Source organism: Rhinopithecus bieti, unplaced genomic scaffold (genome assembly GCF_001698545.2).
Source record: "Rhinopithecus bieti isolate Rb0 unplaced genomic scaffold, ASM169854v2 scaffold_9581, whole genome shotgun sequence".
NCBI lineage: Eukaryota > Metazoa > Chordata > Mammalia > Primates > Cercopithecidae > Rhinopithecus > Rhinopithecus bieti.
The window spans coordinates 1658466-1681005 of NW_016806413.1; the positions used below are offsets into that span (position 1 = coordinate 1658466).

General features: G+C 46.1%; 1 protein-coding gene and 1 pseudogene across 3 annotated transcripts in view; both read right to left on the reverse strand.

The window, feature by feature from the left end:
* The window catches only part of TGM4 (transglutaminase 4), a 71137-nt gene that overhangs the window by 23861 nt on the left and 24736 nt on the right, over positions 1-22540 (reverse strand). Inside the window, exons 3-9 of one of the 3 annotated variants that reach the window (XM_017876284.1) lie at positions 19580-19727; positions 12654-12783; positions 10598-10699; positions 8699-8872; positions 6181-6287; positions 3230-3359; positions 277-395 (exon numbers count right to left, since the gene is read on the reverse strand). In XM_017876284.1, the coding sequence (XP_017731773.1) occupies positions 277-395; positions 3230-3359; positions 6181-6287; positions 8699-8872; positions 10598-10661 (594 nt within the window). In that variant the 5' untranslated portion in view covers positions 10662-10699; positions 12654-12783; positions 19580-19727. The remainder of the gene's footprint in view (positions 1-276; positions 396-3229; positions 3360-6180; positions 6288-8698; positions 8873-10597; positions 10700-12653; positions 12784-19579; positions 19728-22540) is intronic. The other 2 variants (XM_017876285.1, XM_017876286.1) reach the window with 2 other exon arrangements.
* LOC108532308 (peptidyl-prolyl cis-trans isomerase A pseudogene) lies at positions 20418-20908 on the reverse strand (annotated as a pseudogene).

Genomic DNA, 22540 nt, shown 5'->3' on the forward strand with positions numbered 1-22540 from the left:
TGGGGGTTGGGAGAGAGCTGTGGGGGGTGGGAGAGAGCCGTGGGGTGGGTGAGAAAGGCCATGGGTGGTCCTCGTGGGAGGGCTTCTGCCCAAGACTCAACCCCATCTGTGCAGCCTAGGCAGGTCACCCCTCTCTGGCCAAGTTTCACACGTATGAGGTGGCGTTTGACCTGCGGTTCACAACCCTTTCTCCAGAACCTTTACTGGCTACTACCCAACTAAAAGGGTGGTCTAAGAGATGGGGCCTGGTCCAGTCACAGGATGACAAATCATTACCTGACCGAAGTTCCAGGGTTTGTATTTGATACTTCTGGCAACCCCCACGTAATGGCAGCCTGTGTCGTTGAGGATGTATTCTTTGCGCTCGTCCTCGTCAGGCATGAAAACCGTGTCCTCTGAAGCAAGACCACACATCCACAGAGGTTACAGTCCGCCCTGGGACAGGGGCAGGCTTGCCACGGGGGACTGTCTGTGCTGAGGGAGCTTTAAGGTCTTTGTGAGGAGCTTGGAACACCCAATGTTGGAGGAGGGAGGTGAGCAAGAGGGAAAGTATCCAAAAGAACTTCCTGAGCCAGCTGTAGGGGGCTTCCCCTGGGAAAATCTGGAGCAATTTAAGCATGAGTTAAGAAAAGGATGAATCATAAACCACTGAAAAGTAAGAGAGTCCATGAGTCCATACAGATGGTAGAGAGAGAGAGGTAGATGGGGGTGAAGGGAGGGCTCTGCCTACAGCAAATGCCAGGGGCTAGCAGGTAAACATGGTAGAGAGCTGGCCTTGGAAAATCACTGTGCAACCATCACAGTGAAGAATGGTTGAAGCAAGAGCCATCAGTGGATGCTAAATCTAGGGGTGGAGAATTTTGATAAGGATCAGGATGTTTGGAAGGTCTTAAATGTGTCCACATAGACTACTCATTACAAAGAAAAAGATAGTAATTATATAGCAGAAAAACTGGACAACACCTTGACCAAATGATCACATTTAACATTCCCAATGAGGGGCAGGCAGACATTGTATGCCTCCAGATAAGATTTTCCAAGAAGGACATATCATTTACATAATATCCAGCAAGGACTGCGTAACCTGAATCTAAAGATGATGAATCATCAGACCCAAATGACGAATGATCTGTTAAAAAGGGGGACTTCTAGTCCTCAAAAATATGTCAAAAAAGACAAAGAAAGACTAAGAAATTGTTCCAGATTAAAGGAGGTAAAGAAACTTAACTGTATGTAAAATGTGACTCTAGACTGGATCTTTTACTGGAGAGAAAACAATGTTACAAAGAACATGATAAAATCAAGTGACTGGCTGGGTGTGGTGCCTCATGCCTATAATCCCAGCACTTTGGGAGGCCAAGGCGGGTGGATCACCTGAGGTCAGGAGTTCAAGACCAGCCTGGCCAACATGGCAAAACCCTGGCTCTACTAAAAATACAAAAATTAGCTGGGTGTGGTGACGTGTGCCTGTAATCCCAGCTACTTGGGAGGCTGAGGCAGAAGAATTGCTTGAACCCAGTAGGCAGAGGCTGCAGCGAGCCAAGATTGTGCCATTGCACTCCAGCCTGGGTGACAAGAGCGAAATTCTGTCTCAAAAAAAAAAAAATTTTTTTTTAAAAGTGACCAAACTGCTATATAGATAGTGGATGAAAGTGTTATGCTAATGCTTATTTTTTTTTGAAATAATTAATTTATTTATTTGAGACAGTCTTGCTCTGTCTCCCAGGCTGGAGTGTAATGGCGTGATCTCAGCTCACTATAACCTCCACCTCCTGGGTTCAAGTGATTCTCCTGCCTCAGCCTCCCAAGCAGCAGGGATTACAGGCATGCGCCACCAAGCCCAGCTAATTTTTTGTGTTTTTAGTAGAAACAGGGTTTCACCATGTTAGCCAGGATGGTCTTGATCTCCTGACCCTGTGATCCGCCCACCTTGGCCTCCCAAAGTGCTGGGATTACACGCGTGAGCCACCGCGCCCAGCCTTTTTTTTTTTTCTTCCTTTTATGAGAGAGAGTCTCGCTCTGTCACCCAGGCTGGAGTGCAGTGGCACAATCTCGGTTCACTGCAAGTTCTGCCTCCCGGGTTCACGCCATTCTCCTGCCTCAGCCTCCTGAGTAGCTGAGAATACAGGTTCCTGCCACCACGCCCGGCTAATTTTTTTTTTGTATTTTTAGTAGAGACGGGGTTTCACCGTGTTAGCCAGGATGGTCTCGATCTCCCCACCTCATGATCTGCCCACCTTAGCCTCCCAAAGTGCTGAGATTACAGGCATGAGCCACCACGCCTGGTTGCTAACACTTAATTTACTGAAGTTGATAACTGTACTGTGGTTATATGAGAGAACATCCCTGTTCTTAGGGAATGCACATTAAAGGGTTTAGGGGTTGTAAAGAACCAACTTATATGTAACTTACTCTCAAATGGTTCAAAAATAAAAAGCATGTGTGTGTGTGTAGAGGAGGGAGGGAGGGAAAATGATTAAGCAAATGGAGAAAAATGTTAACAACAGGTGCACCTGGATAAAGGGTGTAGGTTGTTCATTACATCATTTTTGCCACTTTTCTGTGAGCTCAAAATCATTTCCAAATACAAAGGTTAAAAAAAGAGCTCCTTGGCTTCTAGCATGGGCGCCTGATGGCTTTTGATTTCAAAAAGGCCCCAGGAGGGAGGGCAGGTGTGGAAAGGGTTGACATAGAATGTGCCACATTTGAGGCTGCAAGAAGATGTCCAGCACCCTCTGGAGAGAAGCCAGTGCTGGCAATGGCAGAAGTAGTCTCGAGTGCCATTTACATAAAGGCTCCAGTGTAGCCACAGGAAAAAATGAGGTGGGTACATAAGGGAGTGGAGAGAAGAGAACAGAACTAAGGGAGCAGAAGGGAGGAACCAACCACAGTTCAGGTCCTGACCTGGAGTTGGCAAGAAAGAAGTCCTTGGTGGCCCCTCCCTAGCCCCACCAAGGCAGCCTCTGTACGGTGGTGAAGGCAGAAGCCAGCTGGGGCAGGGCAAGGCACTGGGGAGAAGTGGAAATGGGGAATAAGGACCTCCATTCTAAGGGGCCTGGTCACAAAGAAAACGCTCCAATGGTGTCCGCGATCTGTTCCTGGGTCACATCCCTTTAATTAGTTTGCAAGTACCTTGAGAGCAAACAAAAGCTCCTAGACTATGCATTGCACATAGCAGGTTTTGCCAGGGGCACCTGCCACGCCCCAGCAGACCTGAGATTCACAGTACCTTTACACCATGGGTTGAAGAGAAGGTATAGGATGTTTTCTTCAGACTTAAGGATGTGTTTTCCAGTTTTCACATGTAGTTGGTACTTGCCCAGGATGGCATTCGGGGTGCTGGTGACAGCCACTGTGACCTGAGCAAACCACAAGATAAGGTGGACATCACCCCCTCTGGCCAGATCCCACATCCTACAAATGCTTCCCAGAAGAATCCACCAGTCCTAACAACTCATCCCATCTGGAACCAGCCCGGAGACAAAGAATGGTCAGGACCCTGGACAGCCAGGAGCGTCCCTGCAAGGGCAGGATGCATGAGACAGAAAAGCAGCCTCATACAGCATGAAGTTTTGGCACATCTTGCAAGAGCCCTAGACAGACTGGGCATTTTCACCTCCCTGAGATTCACTCCCTTCACCACTCCCTTCACCACAGCCTGGAGGTGATACCACCTCCAGGTTGTTGGGAAGATGCTGTGGATAAAACACACTTAAGGTGCTGACATGGTTGGCTCTGTGTCCCCACTTGAATCTCGTCTTGAATTGTAATCCCCATAATCCCCACATGTTGAGTGAGGGACCTGGTGGGAGGTGATTGAATCACGGGGGCAGTTTCCCCTCTGCTGTTCTCGTGATAGTCAGTGAGTTCTCGTGAGATCTGATGGTTTTATAAGGCAGTTTCCCCTGCTCTTTCTCGCTCTCTTTCACCTGCTACCACGTAAAATGTGCCTGCTTCCCCTTCTGCCATGATTGTAAGTTTCCTGAGGCCTCCCCAGCCATGTGGAACTGTGAGTCAATTAAACTTCTTTCCTTTATAAATTACCCAGTCTCAGGTATTCTTTAGAGTAGTAGAGTAGGACAAGAATGAACTAATACACGTGCCTAGCCCAGTGCCTGGAACTCCAGGGGAAAGGTTAAATGTCAACTGTCTTTTGCAGCAAAAAAAAAAAAAAAAAAAAAAAAACCCACACACATTTCTCTTGGAATACAGGCAGCCAGAGTCCCAGAGGGCCACTGGTCCAAGGGCGTCCAGGCTTCTATCCAGTCTTTTAGGATAAATAATAGCTGGAGAGATAATTAGTATACATCAATATTGCTGTAGCCACAATGGTACCAAGAATAATAATTCTCATCCTTGTCACAAAACACTTGCATTTGTGGTCCAAGATCCTCCCATGAGATGCTTATTATTATAACTCATAGGAGCAATAGGCTCTCAGTTCAAATCCCAGCTCTACTCTCCCCCATTTTTTTGGGAGACAGAGTCTTTCTCTGTCACCCAGGCTGGAGTGCAATTGGCTTCTAGCATGGGCACCTGATGGCTTTTGATTTCAGGAAGGCCCCAGGAGAAAGGGCAGGTGTGGAAAAGGGGTGACATAGAATGTGCCACATTTGAGGCTGCAAGAAGATGTCCAGCACCCTCTGGAGAGAAGCCGGTGCTGGTGATGGCAGAAGTAGCCTTGAGTGCCATTGCAGCATTGAACTCCTGGGGCCAAGTGATTCTCCCACCTAAGCCTCCCAACTAGCTGGAACTACAGGTGCCTGCCACCACTCCTGGCTAATTTTTTTTTTTTTTTTTTAGTAGAGATGGGGTAGCCCTATGTTGCCCAGGCTGGCCAGCTCTACCTCTTACTGGCTGTATGACCTTGGCTGGTTACTTAACCTCTCCTGTGCCTCAGTTTTCTTGTTTAAAAATTTGGAATGATAACAGGCCCCCTTCTTTGTGGGAGCATTGTGAAAATTAAATGAGCTAATATATACAAATGTTTAATTGCCATTATTTTGCTGGTGGGGAAACTGAGGTTCACAGAGGTTGCCCAAGAGGTGGAGCTGGGATCAAACTCAGTGTGCTACAACTTCAGAATCCACGAGGCTAACTCCCCACACCCCTGTTGTGGCAAGGGGGAAGAAGTTGTGCCCTCACTGTTCATTACAATGGAACCCAGGAGAACCAGCCTTCCAGGGTGCAGGAAATGGCCTCCACCTTGATCTGGCTGGTGGTCCCACAGCTGTATTCATATGTAAAAATTCACTGTGCAAACCATTAAGATTTGTGTCCTTTATGTGTGTTATATGTCAATTTAAAAAACAAAACTTTAAAATAACACTTTTGAGTAAAGAAACGCAGCTCCTGCCTACACCCCATGCCCACCTTGGGAGAGATTTTCATGATACCCTGAAAAACACTCAAATGCAAAATTGAGGTTGAGAGTCTGGGATCTGGATGGGAGGGAGAAGAAGGAAGAGCCCGGGGCACTAGGGAGGATTCCAGCAGCAACTGGCCCATTCATCTCATTTCCACCAGCAGATTCTGCTTCTACAAAAACCCAATGTAATTGCCATTTTAAAATCATGGCATTAGCCTACCATTAAACTTCTAGGGATTTAGCCTAAGGAAATATCCATAAGCTAGTTCAAAGATCTGCCTGAGAGATGGTTCTTTACAACACTGGAAGACTGGAGACAACTGTGAACACCCAGTGCTCCCCAAAAGGGTGGAAAACCAGCCACCGTAAGCCACACACTCGGGCAGGAGCCACTGTGGAAAACATCCATTAGGTCTTGTCAAATGAGTGAAGCATGAGATGGACTCCCACTGTGTATTTGACCATGACATAGAAAAAGCCTGGAAGGAAGGATGGGTAATTTAACTGGTGGAACCATAGGTTATTTTTGCGTACTTCTCTCCGCTCGTGTCCTCCAGTGAATATTGTTCCCTTTGAAATGAAAAGGGGAAGGGTGACATGTAGGAGGTTTGGCCACAGAGGTACTGTGTGCTTGGAGGAGGCTGAGTGGCGAAAGAGACGTTTGGAGCCATGGCCCCTCTATCATGCTCTGCTGTGGATGGCTTTAAACCACATTGCCAGCTGACAGGTGAGGAAGGGGATAGGGGCTGCTCACATTAGGAGGAATCCGCCAGAAGCCAGCCAGCCCGCCCGCCAGCCCGGTGGGTACTCACCTCTTTGCCAGACTCATTTTGAAGGGTTGCCTGCCAGTTGTAGTGGTCTGAGGGCGTCCTCGGGTCGAGCACCACCAGGGTGTGTTTGGCGATGCTAGGATTTGGCCCTGGAGACACCCAAAGGTAAAAAAACATTAGCCCAGCCATGGGTCACAATCTCCCCTAGTTCCCCAAGACAATCTCCCCTAGTTCGGGCGCACCTACTGCCCACTCACGGAGCCCCCACCCCTCCTTTCCAGGCTCATTTGTCCCCTGGCTCCAGTCCCTCTAATTCTGCAGGGGACTCCCTCTGCCCCACATGTCCAGTTTTAGTTTTCTGCTCAATTTAGATGAGCTTCCTGCCTACTCTTCACGTCCTCCCTGTTTACCCATCAGATCCAGGTCTCCCCAGAGCTCCTGCCTCTGTCACGTGCTCACTCCAGTTACCATTTGTTTAACCCTGCCAGCTCATGCCACAGACCCACAAGCTTGTCCACTCCGCGTAACGCAGGGGAACTGCTTAACCTTCACTCTTCTCGTCTGGAGGAGGCAGATACCACCCCTACCCTGCATACTGTTGCAGGATCTTCTTTGAAAGGTCGATCAGGTTATGTCATGAGCTCCAGGGACTACTAGAATCAAATCCAACCTCTTTCCATAGCCCACAGGTGGCCCTCAGTGATGCTTCTCCCCAACTCCCCACTTTCCTCCCTGTCATGACTGGGTTTGTGGTCCCCCGAGAGTTAGCTCATGACAAAGAGCACATGACACAAGTGTTGCCTCCTTGGGGCCCTGGCACTTGCTGTGCTCATGGCTGGGAACACCCTGCTCTCCGCTCCTCACATGGTGGGACGTGGGTCTCAGCAGGCTCACTTCCCAGGGAAGCCCTTCCAACCCCGACAGTCATCCCCGCCCTGACCTGCTGCTTTCTGTCTTGCTGGAGGAGCCTCTTGTTTTTGGTTTCTTCATCATATTTGGCCCTGTCTGAAATTATCTTGCAGTTTTGTTTACTGCTCTCTCTGCTAGTATGGTCAAGTCTAGGAGGCAGGGACTGCTTTACCTCTGGGTTGCCTGGCACCAAGTAGGTACTCAACAAAAACCTGTTGAGTGAGTGAGTCGCACTACACCACACATGGAGAGTGCTCAGTGCAACACCTGGCATGTGGCAAGTGCTCAGGAAATTTTGGGTGAGGGAATGCACATGGACCCAGGGATACTATAAAGTCACAAAGTCAGCGACAGCACGGTCCCAGTCCACACGTTGAGCAGGTAGCTCATGGCACGGCACACAGTAGATGCTTATTTCATCTTGGATGAAGGGAATGGCGGCTATTCTGACTGATCTCCACCAGCATGTTGGAGGAGACCCTAAGCCTGTTGTTCACTCTGAGAAGGAGCAAAAGGAGTGCTCTCCCAGGAAGTGCTATTGTATGCCCTCTTGTAAAGTAGATCTACTTGATCTAATTTTTTTTTTTGAGATGGAGTTTCACTCTTGTCGCCAGGATGAAGTGCAATGACACTATCTCACCTCTCTGCAACCTCTGTCTCCCAGGTTCAAGCAATTCTCCTACCTCAGCCTCCTGAATAGCTGGGATTACAGGCACCTGCCACTATGCCCAACTAAGTTTTGTATTTTTAGCAGACACGGGGTTTCATCATGTTGGCCAGGCTGGTCTCAAACTCCTGATCTCAGGTGATCTGCCCGCCTCGGCCTCCCAAAATACTGGGATTACAGGCATTAGCTGCCATGCCTGTCTTACTTGATCTATTTTTATAACTTAAAAACATTAGGTAAATGATGAGTTAGTGGGTGCAGCACACCATCATGGCACATGTATACATATGTAACAAACCTATGTTACCAAAGAACCTGGCACATTGTTAGCACATGTAGAACCTAAAGTATAACAAAAAAAAAAACAAAAACAAAACAAACAAAAAAAAAACCCAAGAAAAGACGGAGGCTACTGGGCTATTCAAAAAAAAAAAAAAAAAAAAACTTAAAAACAACATTAAAGAAGACCTCCCCTCCATTATCCCACCACCTGTCACAAAATCTAATACATTTTCTCTGTTCCCCTAATTGTACTTAGGCACATATATTTACTAACTATAACAAATGCGTGAGCCATTTCCTGTTATCTTTGCAGCCAAAATGTGATATTTTAATCATTATTACTGGCTTACCTCCAGCTCACCCAGTTATGGCATCAGCACACCTCAGTCCTATGATTCATCTCTACAAAATGTTCCAGACCCCACTGCGGCAGATGCCCGCTGAGTCACCTCCTCTCTCTGCTCTGGCCCCCTCCCCTGCTTAGCCAAGGAATCAGAGACTCACCATGTGCCAGGTCCTGACTGAGCTTCCCATTCTATTCTCATCACACCTGCTATTATTCCCACTTTACAGATGGAGAAACTGGGGATCAGAGAGGGGAAGGCACTCCTGGCTCAGACTGACCAGACAGGGCCACTCCAGCATCCAGGGACCCTCGTGGTCCCTCCCCCAAGCCCCATGAGCAGGGCCCCGAGGCTTCACCTGTGCTGAATTCCAGTTTCAGTTCATGGTAGGATTGTAGGGGCTGGTTCAGCACTAGCCGCAGGTGAAACACCTGCCCTCGCCGGAACACAGGACTGCTCGTTTGGAACTCCCACGTGTGGTGAGAAACGGCGTTCTCCTGCTTCAAGAAGTCAACGAGGAGAACTTGCAGCTCTGTCAGCACACAGCATGTGGGGAAAGAGAGCACAGAGGATGTTTATTCCTTGATCACCTCTTTCTCGGTTCAAAATCTGACAGTGCATTGAGGTAGAGCTGGGCTTTAGAGTTGGGCATCCCTGCTCCACCTCTGGCTGGCTATGAATCTGTCTGAGACTCAGTTTCCTCACCTATAAGATGGGTGTGCATGTACCTACCTTGTGGGATTACATGGGGCTGAGCCGAGAGCAGTGGACTAAAGTGCTCAGTCATGTAACCCTGCAAAATAGGTAGGTGCACGCCCATCTTACAAGTGAGGAAACTGAGACTCAGGGTGAGTCTGTGAGTCGCTGTTAGGCAAGGGTCCCACCCCAACTCCCCCTCTCTGTAGACATGGCCTCAGGAACAAAGCTGGTGCCAGGGTGTTCTCCATTAATCAACGCAAAAGCTGAAGGGAAAGAGGGGAGCAGGCAAACTGAGGAGGGAACAGATGAGCCCTGGGCTTGCTCCCCTTCCTGTTCAGCCCAAACTCCCGTCAGCTTCCAGTCAGACACCATCCCGAGGTGAGAGCTCACATCCTGAAGAGAAGGGTGGGGTGCAAAGTGGCTGGCGTGAAGCCTTTTATCCAAATCGAGGGAGAAGCACCAAGGAGCTCCCATGATCTGAGGCCAAGACTACTCGCATTATAAATGGGATTTGTAGGGCCGGGCGCAGTGGCTCACGCCTGCAATCCCAGCACTTTGGGAGGCTGAGGGGGCGCATCACCTGAGATCAGGAGCCAAGATCGAACCACTGCACTCCAGACTGGGTGACAGAGTGAGACTTCATCTTCCTGCCCCTACAAAAAAAAAAAAAAAAAAAACAGGGAATTTTCTTCTTCAATGCTCAAGTGAAAAGTACACTCAGTAAAAGAAATAATCTCCACATACACTCTTTTCTGTAACACATGTATTTCTTACCATGTGTCTGTTATAATGACATTTGTATTACCTCAGCTTGGGACCCAAACCCCTCCTCTTTATCTAAAATTCAAACTATTCCCAGGCTCATGAGTCATGAAGGGAAATGTGTTTTGGCTGCACCCTGAAACCACCTGGGGGTTGTAAAACTACTTATGTTCTCCCCCAGTGATTCTAATAAAATTGATCTGAGTGGGGCTGAGCCTCTGTGTTTTCAAAGCTTTCCAGGCAATTCCAGTGTGCAGAGGGCATGGTAAAACACAGACTGCCGGGCCCACCCTGAGTTTCTGATTCAGCACATCTGGGGTGTGGCTGAGAATCTGCCACTTCACTCCAGCAGCTTCCTTGATGACGCTAATGCTGCTGGCCCAGGGAGGCACATATTGAGAACCCCTAGATTAGGAAGCCCCACTGTGGCCTGTGAGGTAAAGTGAGGTGAGATGCAGGGACCTTCCCCTGCTCCCGAGGGCTCACCCACAGAGGAAACCCATCCTATGCAGAGATCATGGAGGCCAGCCATGGAAACGTGGACTTTCGTGACTACGAAATAGGTGGAGTGGTCATGCCCACATCAGAGGGCGACCTTGGGGATGTGGCCAGTGATGTGTTTGTAGACAGCACAGCTCATTCTTGCTGGAGTGGCTTTGGGATTGGGGCCTGGACAAGTGTTCTCCAGGAAGGCAAGCCCCCAGCAAGTGGCCTTCCCTCTGCACTGCTGCACTGTTCCCAGGGCGTGGGAACCTGCTCCCTCCAGCAGGGAGGCCCACCTGGCAGACAGACCTACCTTCCCAGGTGCCTCCCCTTCTTGGGCTGAAACCTTGGGGTGGGTCCATGGCTAGCTGGAGCATCTTAGCTCATTTGTGCTGCTGTGATGGAATACCTGAGACTGGGTCATTTAGAAAGAATAGAAATTTATTTATCATAGTTCTGGAGGCTAAGAAGTCCAAGATCAAGGCACCAGCATCTGGTGAGGGCCTCTTGCTGCATTGTAACATAGCAGAAGGCAGAGGGCGAGAGAGGACCAACTCCCTCCTTCAGGTCCCTTTATAAGGGCACCTCATCTTATTCACAGGGAAGGAGCCCTCATCACCTAATCACCTCTTAAAGGCCCCACCTCTTAGAACTACCACATTCGTAACCCCTGAATTTTTTTGGGAGACATATTCAAACCACAGCATGCTGTCAGGAGCTGCAGTCCTGAAAGGCTTCTTCATTTCCCTGGACAGCAGAGCTCCTGCTGTGGGACCCAGAGCCAACCGCAAAGCAATCACAGCTGGAAAAGGGCTTTAACAGTTCCGCCCATGTTCTGATTTATTCCTGCTCCCCCATGGACTGGGCAGGTGGGTGACCTGGGTTCCCAAGGGGTAAAGGTATAGGTTTTGGTACCAGGAAGCAGGAAAGAGCAGTTAAGAAATCCAAATCCTAAATGCAGTCATCTCTGTGGAAGCTTCTTAAGACCTTATCTCCCTAGAATGGTAAACACACACCCTCCCTTGGTGGCTAATGTGCACATTGAGTGCCTGGCACACAGTAGGCACTTAATAAAACGCAGGCCATCATTAATGTTAGGCAGATGGGCATATAGTGGCTTGATATCTCCACCTGGAGCCTGTGAATGTGACCTTATAGAAACAGGGGACTTTCAGATGTGATTAAGGATCTTGTGATTATATTATCCTGGATTATCCAGGTAGGCCCTAAATCCAATAACAAGTGTCCTTATAAGAGACATGGAGAGGCAAGGGGAGGGTCATGTGAAGATGGAGGCAGAGACTGGAGTTACACAGCTGCAAGCCACAGAACACCTGGAGCCACCAGAAACCAGGAAAGACAAGGAAAGATTCTCCACTGGAGGCTTCTGCAGGAGCAGGACCCTGCTGACATTTTGATTTTGGATGTCTATCTTCCAGAACTAGAGAATAATAAATTGCTGTTGTTTTAAGCAACCCCATTTGTGGTCATTTGTTATGAATGCCCTAAGAAACCAACATACAGCACATAATAGATGTGCAGTACTGGAGCCTCCTCCCTCACCCTCTCCTGGGCACTGCTCTGTGACCTGACCACTGCTTAAAGGACTGCTTAAAGGTAGATCTGGGAGGCTGGAGGCATCCTGGAACTACAGGAAGCCACATTGGGGCTGTCTTAAAAAAATGCCTTTGGAGTCACATACCTGTAATCCCGGTTACTTGGGAGACTGAGGTGGGAGAATCACTTGAGCCCAGGAGTTCGAGGCTGCAGTGAGCTATGACTGCAGCTGTGAATAGCCACAACACTCCAGCCTGGGCAATAAAGTGAGACCCCAACTCTAAAAAAAAAAAAAAAAAAAAAAAAGCCTTTGTATTTTTATTTTGTAGTTACTGCACTTGGATGGATGGTGAAAACTGATATAGCAGTTTAATGCTTTCAGTGTCATAAATGCAAGATGACCAGAGAAACCTGCAAAGAAAAAGTGTCAGTGGAATACAAGGTCCCTGTTTTTTGCCACCAGTGTGCGGGTTGGAATTTAAATTCTTTGAGTATTAAAAAACAAAAGTCTCTGCAATGGATAATTTTTGCTATAACTTTTGCCATGAAGCCTCTGGAAAAAAGGAGACAACATAAAAGACAGGCAATCTCCAGATGGAGATATACTTTTGGAGTTTTAAAAAGCAAAGTTGCTTTTAAACTAAAATTAGCATTAGTTGCTAATGAGCTCTTGTGAAATTGTCAGCCTTAGAAGCTTATGATTTTCCAGCCTGTATGTATATTTTTGAGTGGGTCAAGTGGGACTCTTAAAATGACAAGAAAAAAAGCACTTAAGAGGACCTTGGTGACTTTAGAAGAAGAGGAAGAGATACCTGAGCTATCACGCTCAGCTCCTCACCATGTGATGCCCGGCACCACCTTGGGACTCCACAGGAAGTCCAAGATAGCAAGAAGGCCCTCACCAGATGCAGTTCCTCGACCTTGGAGTCTCCGCCTCTGTAACTGGAAGAAATGAATTTCTTTTCTTTATAAATTACCTGAGTTTCAGGTATTCTTTTATAAGCAACAGAAAATAAAATACAATTTCCTTCTCCTTCCTCCTGGTAAGGCAGTTTGATTATTAAATGCAGCTTTCCCCAGAAAGGAACTGACCTTTTCTAGGCTGCTCAGTGAATGAATGATCAGGACAAAAAATAGAGATTATTTAAGCTTACTTTGAATTTTCTTTTTTTTTTTTTTGAGACAGGGCCTTGCTCTGTCACCCAGGCTGGAGTGCAGTAGTGTGAACATGGCTCACTGCAGCCACGACCTCCTGAGCCCAAGGGATCCTCCCACTTCAGCCTCCAGAGTAGCTGGGACTACAGGTGTGCACCACCACACCTGGCTTTTTTATTTTTTGTGGTGATAAAGTCTTATTGTGTTGCCCAGGCTGGTCTCAAACTCCTGAATTCAAGTGATCCTCCTGCCTCAGCCTCCAAAAATGTTGGAATTACAGACATGAGCCACCACACCCGACCTACCATTTTGAAAATTTTCGAAAATTCAGGATTTTGTCCTGACCAGCTCCAGAATATGATGTGTTATTCTGGTTACATTGTATTTAAATATTTTTCTGTAAAAAATGCTTTTGTCCCTCTTGCAAACAACCATTCCAGATGAAAGGTCTGGGTAAGAATAAGAGATTACTAAAAACAAAAAAATAAATAAAGTTATGATTGTTGAATGAGACACACAGAGAAAAAACATGTCACAACTAATTGCTAAAGGAATTAAACACATCCTGTGTGACTCCACTGGAGAGGACTCTTGGAAGCACCTGCCTAGTTCCCCCAGAACCTCACCCCAGCAGCCTTTTCCCTTTGCTGATTTTTCTTTGTACCTTTTGCCACAATAAATCACATCCCCCACCACCCCCACCCCGGTGTCCACATTGCTGCCTGAGGCTACTGCCACCTGCCAGCAGGTACTCTTGGAGAGTCTCCCAGACTGCTTGTGGGAGCACAGCCCCTGCAGAATGCATACCAGTGATGAAAAATTTCAAACATCACCTCTTTCTGTAGAGGTCTGGGATTCCCCCAAACTGAGAAAGTAAAATAAACAGTTGTCCTTGGCTCATAGGCACAAACTGGCTCCTAGTCACAGTTGTCACTGGTTTAGGGGATAAATGCCAATCTTTGGAGTGATCCATTCTCCATCAAAGTTTTATGGAATTCCCACAAAGTCACACTCAAGATGAGCTTACAGCCCCAAATTTTAAAACAGAAAATACACTATTTCAGCAGAAACCACACAAGTATTCGTCCAAGAAATCAGATAATATACAGACTATAAAATAATGTATATAGACTATGGACCAGGCACAGTGGCTCATGCCTATGATCCCAGCACTTTGGGAAGCTGAGGCAGGAGGATCCCTTGAGCCCAGGAGTTCAAGATCAGCCTGGGCAACATAGAGAAACCCTGTCTTTAACAAAAAAATTTTAATTAACCAAGAATTGTGATGTGCACATGCAGTCTCAGCTACTTGGGAAGCTGAGGCAAGAGTATCACTTGGGCCTGAGAAGTCAAGGCTGCAGTAAGCCATGTTCACAACACTACACTACAGCCTGGGTGACAGAGTGAGACTTTATTTCAAAAAATAATAAATAAAATATTTAAAAAACATAGGGCCAGGCACAGTGGCTCATGCCTGTAATCCCAGCACTTTGGGAGGCCGAGGTGGGCAGATCACCTGAGGTCAGGAATTTGAGGCCAGCCTGACCAACACGGTGAAATCCTGTCTCTACTACAAATACAAAATAAAAATTAGCCGGGCGTGGTGGCGGGCGCCTGTAGTCCCAGCTACTTGGGAGGCTGAGGCGGCGAGCAATTTGGCCGTGAACCTAGGAGGCAGAGCTTGCAGTGAGCCCGAGATTTGCCCACCACTGCACTCCACCCTGGCAGCAGATGCCGAAAAACTCCGGTCCAAAAAAAAAAAAAAAATAGCCAGACTTTGGGTTGGGCTGGCACACCATGTAATTTTCCCAGCCCTTACTCGGGAGGAGCTGGAGGCAGGGGAAATTTGCTTGCAACCCCAGGAGGCAGGAGTTTGCAGTGGAGCCTAAGATCACACCATTTGCCACTCCAGCCTGGGGCCCAACAAGGGAGTGAAAACTTCCATCTCAAAAAAAATTATATACATTATATATATATATACACATATGGAAAGAGAGAGAGAGAGAAAGAGACCATAAAATAGCCAAGTCAAAAATGGCTAGGGACATAAGAGAAGAAGTCAAAATGATGAGAAAGGGATAAGCCACTATTAAGAATGACCAGATAAATTTTTTAAAACATAACTTCTAAAAATGAAAATATGGTTCTCGAAATGAAAAAAACTCACAGGTTAAATAGCAAATAGACATAACTGAAAGAGAATCAGTGAACTAGAAAATAGACTGGAAACAAATCCCTATAATACAACCTAGAGAAATATTAATCGAAGTAAATATGAAAAGCAGTTTAGAGATGTGGAGTCTTGGATGGAAAGGTCTAAACTATATACTATAGTTGTTCTGAAAGGAGAGAATCAAGAATGGGGAGCAGCAGCGAAGCGGTGATGATTGAGAACTTTCCAAAACGGATGAGAGACATGAATCCTCTTATTTAGGAATCGTAAAGAATCACAAATAGGATAAAGAGGAGGCCAGGCACAGTGACTCACGCCTGTAATCCCAGCATTTTGGGAGGCCAAGGCAGATGGATCACTTGAGGCCAGTTCATGACCAGCCTAGCCAACATAGTGAAACCCCATCTCTATTAAAAATAAAAAATTAACTGAGTAATGTGGCGCATGCCTGTAATCCTAGCTACTCAGGAGGCTGAGGTAGGAGAATAGCGTGAACCTGGGAACCGGAGGCTGCGGTGAGCCAAGATTGTGTCACTGGGCTCCAGCCTGGGCAACAGAGTGAGACCTTGTCTCAAAAATAATAATGATAATAATAATAATAAAATAAAATAAATAAAAGTAATAAATGCCCATTACAAAAATTGTTTCTCTCCTATCCCAGACTCCCAGTTCTTTTCTTCAGAGAAAATCACTATAAAGTATCTAAGTATCTTTCCAGTTTTCTCTGCCATAAACCAATACTTTAGTTACAGAAACAGGAGCTTTCTCAATATACTATTCTGCACATTTCTTCTGTCTCTCTCTGTGTTTCTCCCCCCACTTCTCTCTCTCACACATATCTTGAAATTCATCTCCTAACCACCCAATTAAATCTTGTTACCATTTTAATTTTTTTTTTTTTTTGAGACAGAATCTTATTCTGTTTCCCAGGCTGAAGTGCAATGGTGTGATCACAGCTCACTGCAGCCTCCACCTCCCGGGCTGAAGCAATCCTCTCACCTCAGCCTCCTGAGTAGCTGGCACTACAGGCATGCATCACCATGCCCAGCTAAGTTTTTCATTTTTTTGTGAAGATGGGGTCTCCCTGTGTTGCCCAAGCTGGTCTCAACCTTGTTTTTTTTTTTTTTTTTTTTTTTTTTTTTTTTTTTTTTTTAGCAGCTATTATCCCTCTGGATGAACATGTAGATCATTTAAAATCTTATATGCTACAATGTACTTCCTTGTACATGTATCTTTGCACTCATGTGTGACAATATTTGTAAGAGAAATCTTCCAAAGCAGAATTGCTGTGTCACAGGATATGGGCATCTTTAATTTCAGTAAATGTTGCCAGAGAGCCTTCTAGTGACTGCACCAGTGACACTCCTACAAAAAGATGGGACGATGCCTTTTTAAAGCTATTTTCTATTAAACTTTTAATCTTGGCTAATCCGATAAATGAAAAAATGAAATCTCATTGCTGTTTTGCTTTTATACAACTTTTTCTTTCCTTCTTTCTTTCTTTTTTTTTTTAAGAGACAGAGTCTTGGCCTGTCACCCAGGCTGAAGTGCAGTGGTGCAATCATGGCTCACTGTAGCCTTGAACCTGAGTAGCTGGAACTACCCATGTGCACCACATGCCTGGCTAATTTTTATTTTTATTAATTTATTTATTTTTGAGACAAAGTCTCCCTCTATTGCCCAGACTGGAGTGCAGTCTCGGCTCACTGCAGCCTCTGCCTCCCAGGTTCAAGCAATTCTCATGCCTCAGTCTCCCAAGTAGCTGGGATTACCAGTGTGTGCCACCACGCCTGGCTTATTTTTGTATTTTTTAGTAGAGATGGGGTTTCACCGTGATGGCCAGGCTTGTCCCTTACTTCTGATCTCAAGTGATCTGCCCGGCTTGGCCTCCCAAAGTGTGGGGATTACAGGCATGAGCCACCGTGCCCGGCTACGGCTAATTTTTAAATTGTTTTGTGGAGACAGGGTCTCACTATGTTTCCCAGGCTGGTCTTGAACTTCTGCACTCAAGCAATCCTCCCATCTCAGCCTCCCAAATTGGGGATTATAGGAATGAACCACTGCACCTGGCCTGCTGTTTCAGTTTTGTTTCATGACCACCCTCGTTACAAGTAAGGTTGAGCATGTTTTCATATATTACAATTTATATTTCCTTTTCTTTGAACTACCTAATATTGCTCTTTGTCCACGTATATTTTGGGATGTTGGTCATTTTCTTATAGAGCTGAGAGCTCTTTTTATACTACAGAATAGCATTTACTTCTCATATGTGTTGAAAGTACCCTTCACAGTTCCATTACCTTCTGACTCTGGAGGTTTTGTCTCACATGTATTTTTAATTTTTCTGCAGTCAGTTTTACCTTTCTTTTCCTTTATGTTTCTAGGTTTTCTATTTTCCTTTGTAACACCTTCTCCAGTCCGAGATTATTTTTCATATTGCCTTCATTTTCTTCTAATGCCTTTACAGTTTCATCTTTGACCTTTCTGGGATTTGTTGCAGTATAAGCCATGAGATAGAGATCTGGCTTTGTTTTTCTCTAAATACTAACCAGTTGTCCTAATACCACAAATCGTACAATTTATCATTTCCTCCACTTATATGAAATCCTATCTTTATCCCACACATACCACCATTTTCCAGGTCCCTATTTGGATGTCCTGACCTCCCGGAGTGGTTGGAAGAAAAAATGAAATAATATTCATGAAAACACTGTGAAATCATCACAACTCGCTAATGTTGTAAGGTAGCATGTGATGGTTACTTGCACAAGCCCATCAGAAAGGACACCTCAGGAAGCGTCAGCTTCCCCCACCAACACCCCAACACTGGTGGCCATGAGATGAGTCTTTGGTGATTCAGATCTTGAGAGTAAAGTCAAATTGTGCCCAGCAGGGAGGCAGAGTCATGCAGCATGAAATGAACACACACCGGGTTTGCGTCCCAGCTCTGCCACCCATGGCTGGGACCTCAGGCAAGTCGTCAAACCTCCCCAGTGAGCAGGTCGCCTCTCTTGAGAATGACAGCATGGGTCAGGCAATACTACTACCTTTCCTTCAGGTGGTCCTCAGTAATTTACATAGTACTTTCCCAGGATTGATGTGACTTGTCCAAAGCCACAGGGCTATTTAGTGCATGAATCATCTCTCCTATCAGGAGGTGCTTCCCATCACACCACACCACCCTTTCTCAGTCCCAAGGACTCTTTACCCTTCAAGGCTGAGTCTAGCTGAGGCGTCAGCTGTCTAAGGAGGAACTCAAAACTCTGCGGCCTTGGGACTAAAAAGAAGAGTCTGATTTCTTTAGAAATGTCAACCTACAAAAAAGGAGAAGCTAGAAACTAGGAGGGTCTGGCTTAGTCCCTTTGCAGAGTTTCAAAGCAGCCATTCCTTGGCTATCAAGCAGCTTTTCAAGCAACAGAGGAGGCTGCTGAGCAGACCCTGCTGGGAGGTCACAGAGGGCTTGGGGACTGGGGAGTCCGCAGAGGGGTTCAAACCCAGCCATGTTGTTCCCTAGCAACACCCGGACTCCCTGAAGTAAAAGTGAGGGCTCTGGTGCCTGCTCTTGGTGGTGGTAGGCGGCTGCATCCTCATGGCACACAGAGCTTGGCACATGACCCCCCTCTGCTATTCCCCACTCTGAGAAGCAGTGACACTGCTGAGAGCAGCAGACAGACCCTCTGCAGTAGGGAAATCCATCAGGTGACCTTGAGAAAGGACAGGACGCATTGAGAGACACTCTACAAAATAACTGGTCTGTACTCCTCAAAAGTGTTGAAGTCACAACATTCCAAGAATGACAGATGAACTGTTCCAGACAAAGGAGACCGAAGAGGCACCACAACAGAATGCAAAGCCTGACTTAGGATTTTCTTCTGCTATAAATGACATTATTGGGACAACTGGTGAAATCTGCATAAAATCTGTGGGTTGGATAACAGTATTGAAATGGTGTTCGTGTCCTGGTCTTCATAATTGTGTTGGTTACATAAGAGAATGTCCTTGTTTTTAGGAAATACACACCAAAGTATTTAATAATGTAATATCTGCAACTTACTGTCAAGAGTTCAAAAAATATATATTTGTCTATCTGTCTGTCTATATCATCTATCTGTCCATTGATCGAGAAGGATAAAGCAAATGCGGTAATCATTTAGGGAATCTGGATAAAGAATGTATGGATATTCTTTTTATTTTGCAATCTTTTGTAAATCTGAAATTATGCCTAAATGAAAAGTTTGTTTTTTTGTTTTGTTTTTTTAAAAAGGGATGAGACAGAGAGCAAGCAGCACAAGGGCCACAAGTTAGGGTGAGAGGGCAATGGCCCCAAGCACCCGGCAGAGGCAAGAGAGCGGTTTAGGGCCAGCTGGCTGCAGGGGCACGTGGGGCTCCATGGAGATTTCACCCACTCACCTTTTGACGCGTCCATCATCCCTTCAGATTCTCTCCTGCAATGCCAGGGAGGACTATCTCTGATGCCTGGTGCTTCCACACAGTTGGTCCTCAGGGGAGGAAACAGCCCTTTTTATGTGATCCTGGGCTAGATGTGACTCTGCTGTGGCTGCCAAGGGGCGGGGTTTGGGAAGGGGATGTTGATTAGAAATAATAAAATCCCGGAACCTTCCATATCAGACCTAGGAAATCAGGAGCCAAGATGAGCTGATGTAAAAGGGACAGACAATGGAGAATGGCACCTCCTTGTCTGTTGTATGAGCCTAACAATGGGTAACCAAAAGCCAGGACCCTATGACCTACACTACATGTGGCCTGACATTCTGGTTACTATCAAGATCAAGTCTAGGAACCCAGGCTAATCTTCACTGACTTTATGTCTTTCTTCTTCTTCTCTTTTCCTCAGGTTGAAAAAGTAAGAGATGCTTGTGAGTTTTTGTTTTACAATTTGAATATATAATGCATCCACATGGTTCAAAATTGAAAAAATGCCCCCTGGCCACCTTGATGCATCCTACTACCAGTTTCTTTAAGATCTTTCCAGAGATGTTGTATGCACTGAGAAGCAAATAATGTACTATTATTATTATTTTGTTATTTAGTTTTTATTTCATAATCATAAACTTAACTCTGCAATCCAGCTAGGCATGGAAGGGAACAAGGAAAACATGGAACCCAAAGGGAACTGCAGCGAGAGCACAAAGATTGGAGGATTCTGCGAGCAAATGGGGTGGAGGGTGCTCTCCTGAGCTATAGAAGGAACGGTCTGGTGATTAAGATAAAACACAGGTCAAACTTATTAGAGCTGTCCACAGTCAGCAATGGTGATCTTCTGGCCGGTCTTATCACTCCTGGACCCAAAGCGTTCCATGGCCTCCACAATATTCATGCCTTCACCATGCCAAAGACCACAAGCTTGCCATCCAACCACCCAATCTTGGCAGTGCAGATTAAAAACTGGGAACCATTTGTGTTGGGTCCGGCATTTGCTATGGACAACGCGCCAGAACCTGTATGCTTTAGGATGAAGTTCTCATCATCAAATTTCTCCCCGTAGATGAACTTGCCACCAGTGCCATTATGGCGTGTGAAGTCACCACCCTGACACATAAACCCTGGAATAATTCTGTGAAAGCAGGAACTGTTATAACCAAATCCTTTCTCTCCAGTGCTCAGAGCACAAAAGCTTTCTGCTGTCTTTGGAATCTTGTCTGCAAACAGCTCGAAGGAGACATGGCCTAAGGGCTCGTCGTCGATGGCGATGTTGAAGAACACGGTGGGGATGACCATGGCTGATATTACAGGGCTCCCGGCGGCGACGGCGTCATCCGCAAAGCAAATAATGTATTATTTTATTTACACAAATGAGAGCATATCACTGCGTCACTCAGGCTGGTCTGGAACACCTAGGCTCAAGGGATCCGCCCACCTTCACCTCCCAAAGTACAGGTGTAAGCCACCATACCTGGCAAGATGGGACTGTTCCTACTGCACATGGAATGGTGCCCAGTCTTTTCACAGCTGCACATATTCTGTTTGTGTGGATGGTCCCTAATTTATGTAACTTACCTCCCATCCATAGGCATCTGGTTTGCTTCCAATATTTCCCTATTACAATCAGTGTTGCAAAGAATAAGATTGGACAGAGATCATTTTACTGTCCTGTGAGTGTATCTATAGAAAGAATTGAATGCCTTGAAGTAGATATGTTAGGCCAAAGAGCATAAGCTTTTCTAATTTTAATGGCTATCTCCTCTGCTCTCCACAGGGGCACTTGTGGTATTTTTTAATGATGCTATGTCTACTGAAAGGAGCCAGCCTGGCATAGTAGCAGAAATGCCAGAGGAAGAGAGGGGACTCCTGACATTGAAACCCCAACACCACAGTAACTTGCTGTGTGTCAATGGGAATGTTGTCTTCATTAGCTCCTTACCTGAAGAGTGAGGGGACTGAATAATGATGCCAATGGTCTCTTCCAGACCAAAAGCCCAGGAGATGGGCAATTGCCTTTGCTGGCTTTAAGGCAAACCAGAGAGCAACGACCCTGGTTACTTTGAATGACAATAATGAAGTCAGAGGTTTTTGCTGTTCTGCAGGCAAGCATCTCAGCGCCACATCCCTAGATATAATAGAATAAACCAAGCCCTGAAGTGCATATGGCATTTACGAAAAGCCTTGGCTGGTCTCTGTCTGCAGAGAAGCCCTAGGCCCCATGATTATAGGCACAGGAGTGGGAGAAGGATGCTTGCTTTCTCTGTATTTCCTTTTGCATCATCAGAATTATAGGCGCAGGAGTGGGAGAAGGATGCTTGCTTTCTCTGTATTTCCTTTTGCATCATCAGAATTATAGGCGCAGGAGTGGGAGAAGGATGCTTGCTTTCTCTGTATTTCCTTTTGCATCATCAGAATTATAGGCGCAGGAGTGGGAGAAGGATGCTTGCTTTCTCTGTATTTCCTTTTGCATCATCAGAATTATAGGCGCAGGAGTGGGAGAAGGATGCTTGCTTTCTCTGTATTTCCTTTTGCATCATCAGAATTATAGGCGCAGGAGTGGGAGAAGGATGCTTGCTTTCTCTGTATTTCCTTTTGCATCATCAGAATTATAGGCGCAGGAGTGGGAGAAGGATGCTTGCTTTCTCTGTATTTCCTTTTGCATCATCAGAATTATAGGCGCAGGAGTGGGAGAAGGATGCTTGCTTTCTCTGTATTTCCTTTTGCATCATCAGAATTATAGGCGCAGGAGTGGGAGAAGGATGCTTGCTTTCTCTGTATTTCCTTTTGCATCATCAGAATTATAGGCGCAGGAGTGGGAGAAGGATGCTTGCTTTCTCTGTATTTCCTTTTGCATCATCAGAATTATAGGCGCAGGAGTGGGAGAAGGATGCTTGCTTTCTCTGTATTTCCTTTTGCATCATCAGAATT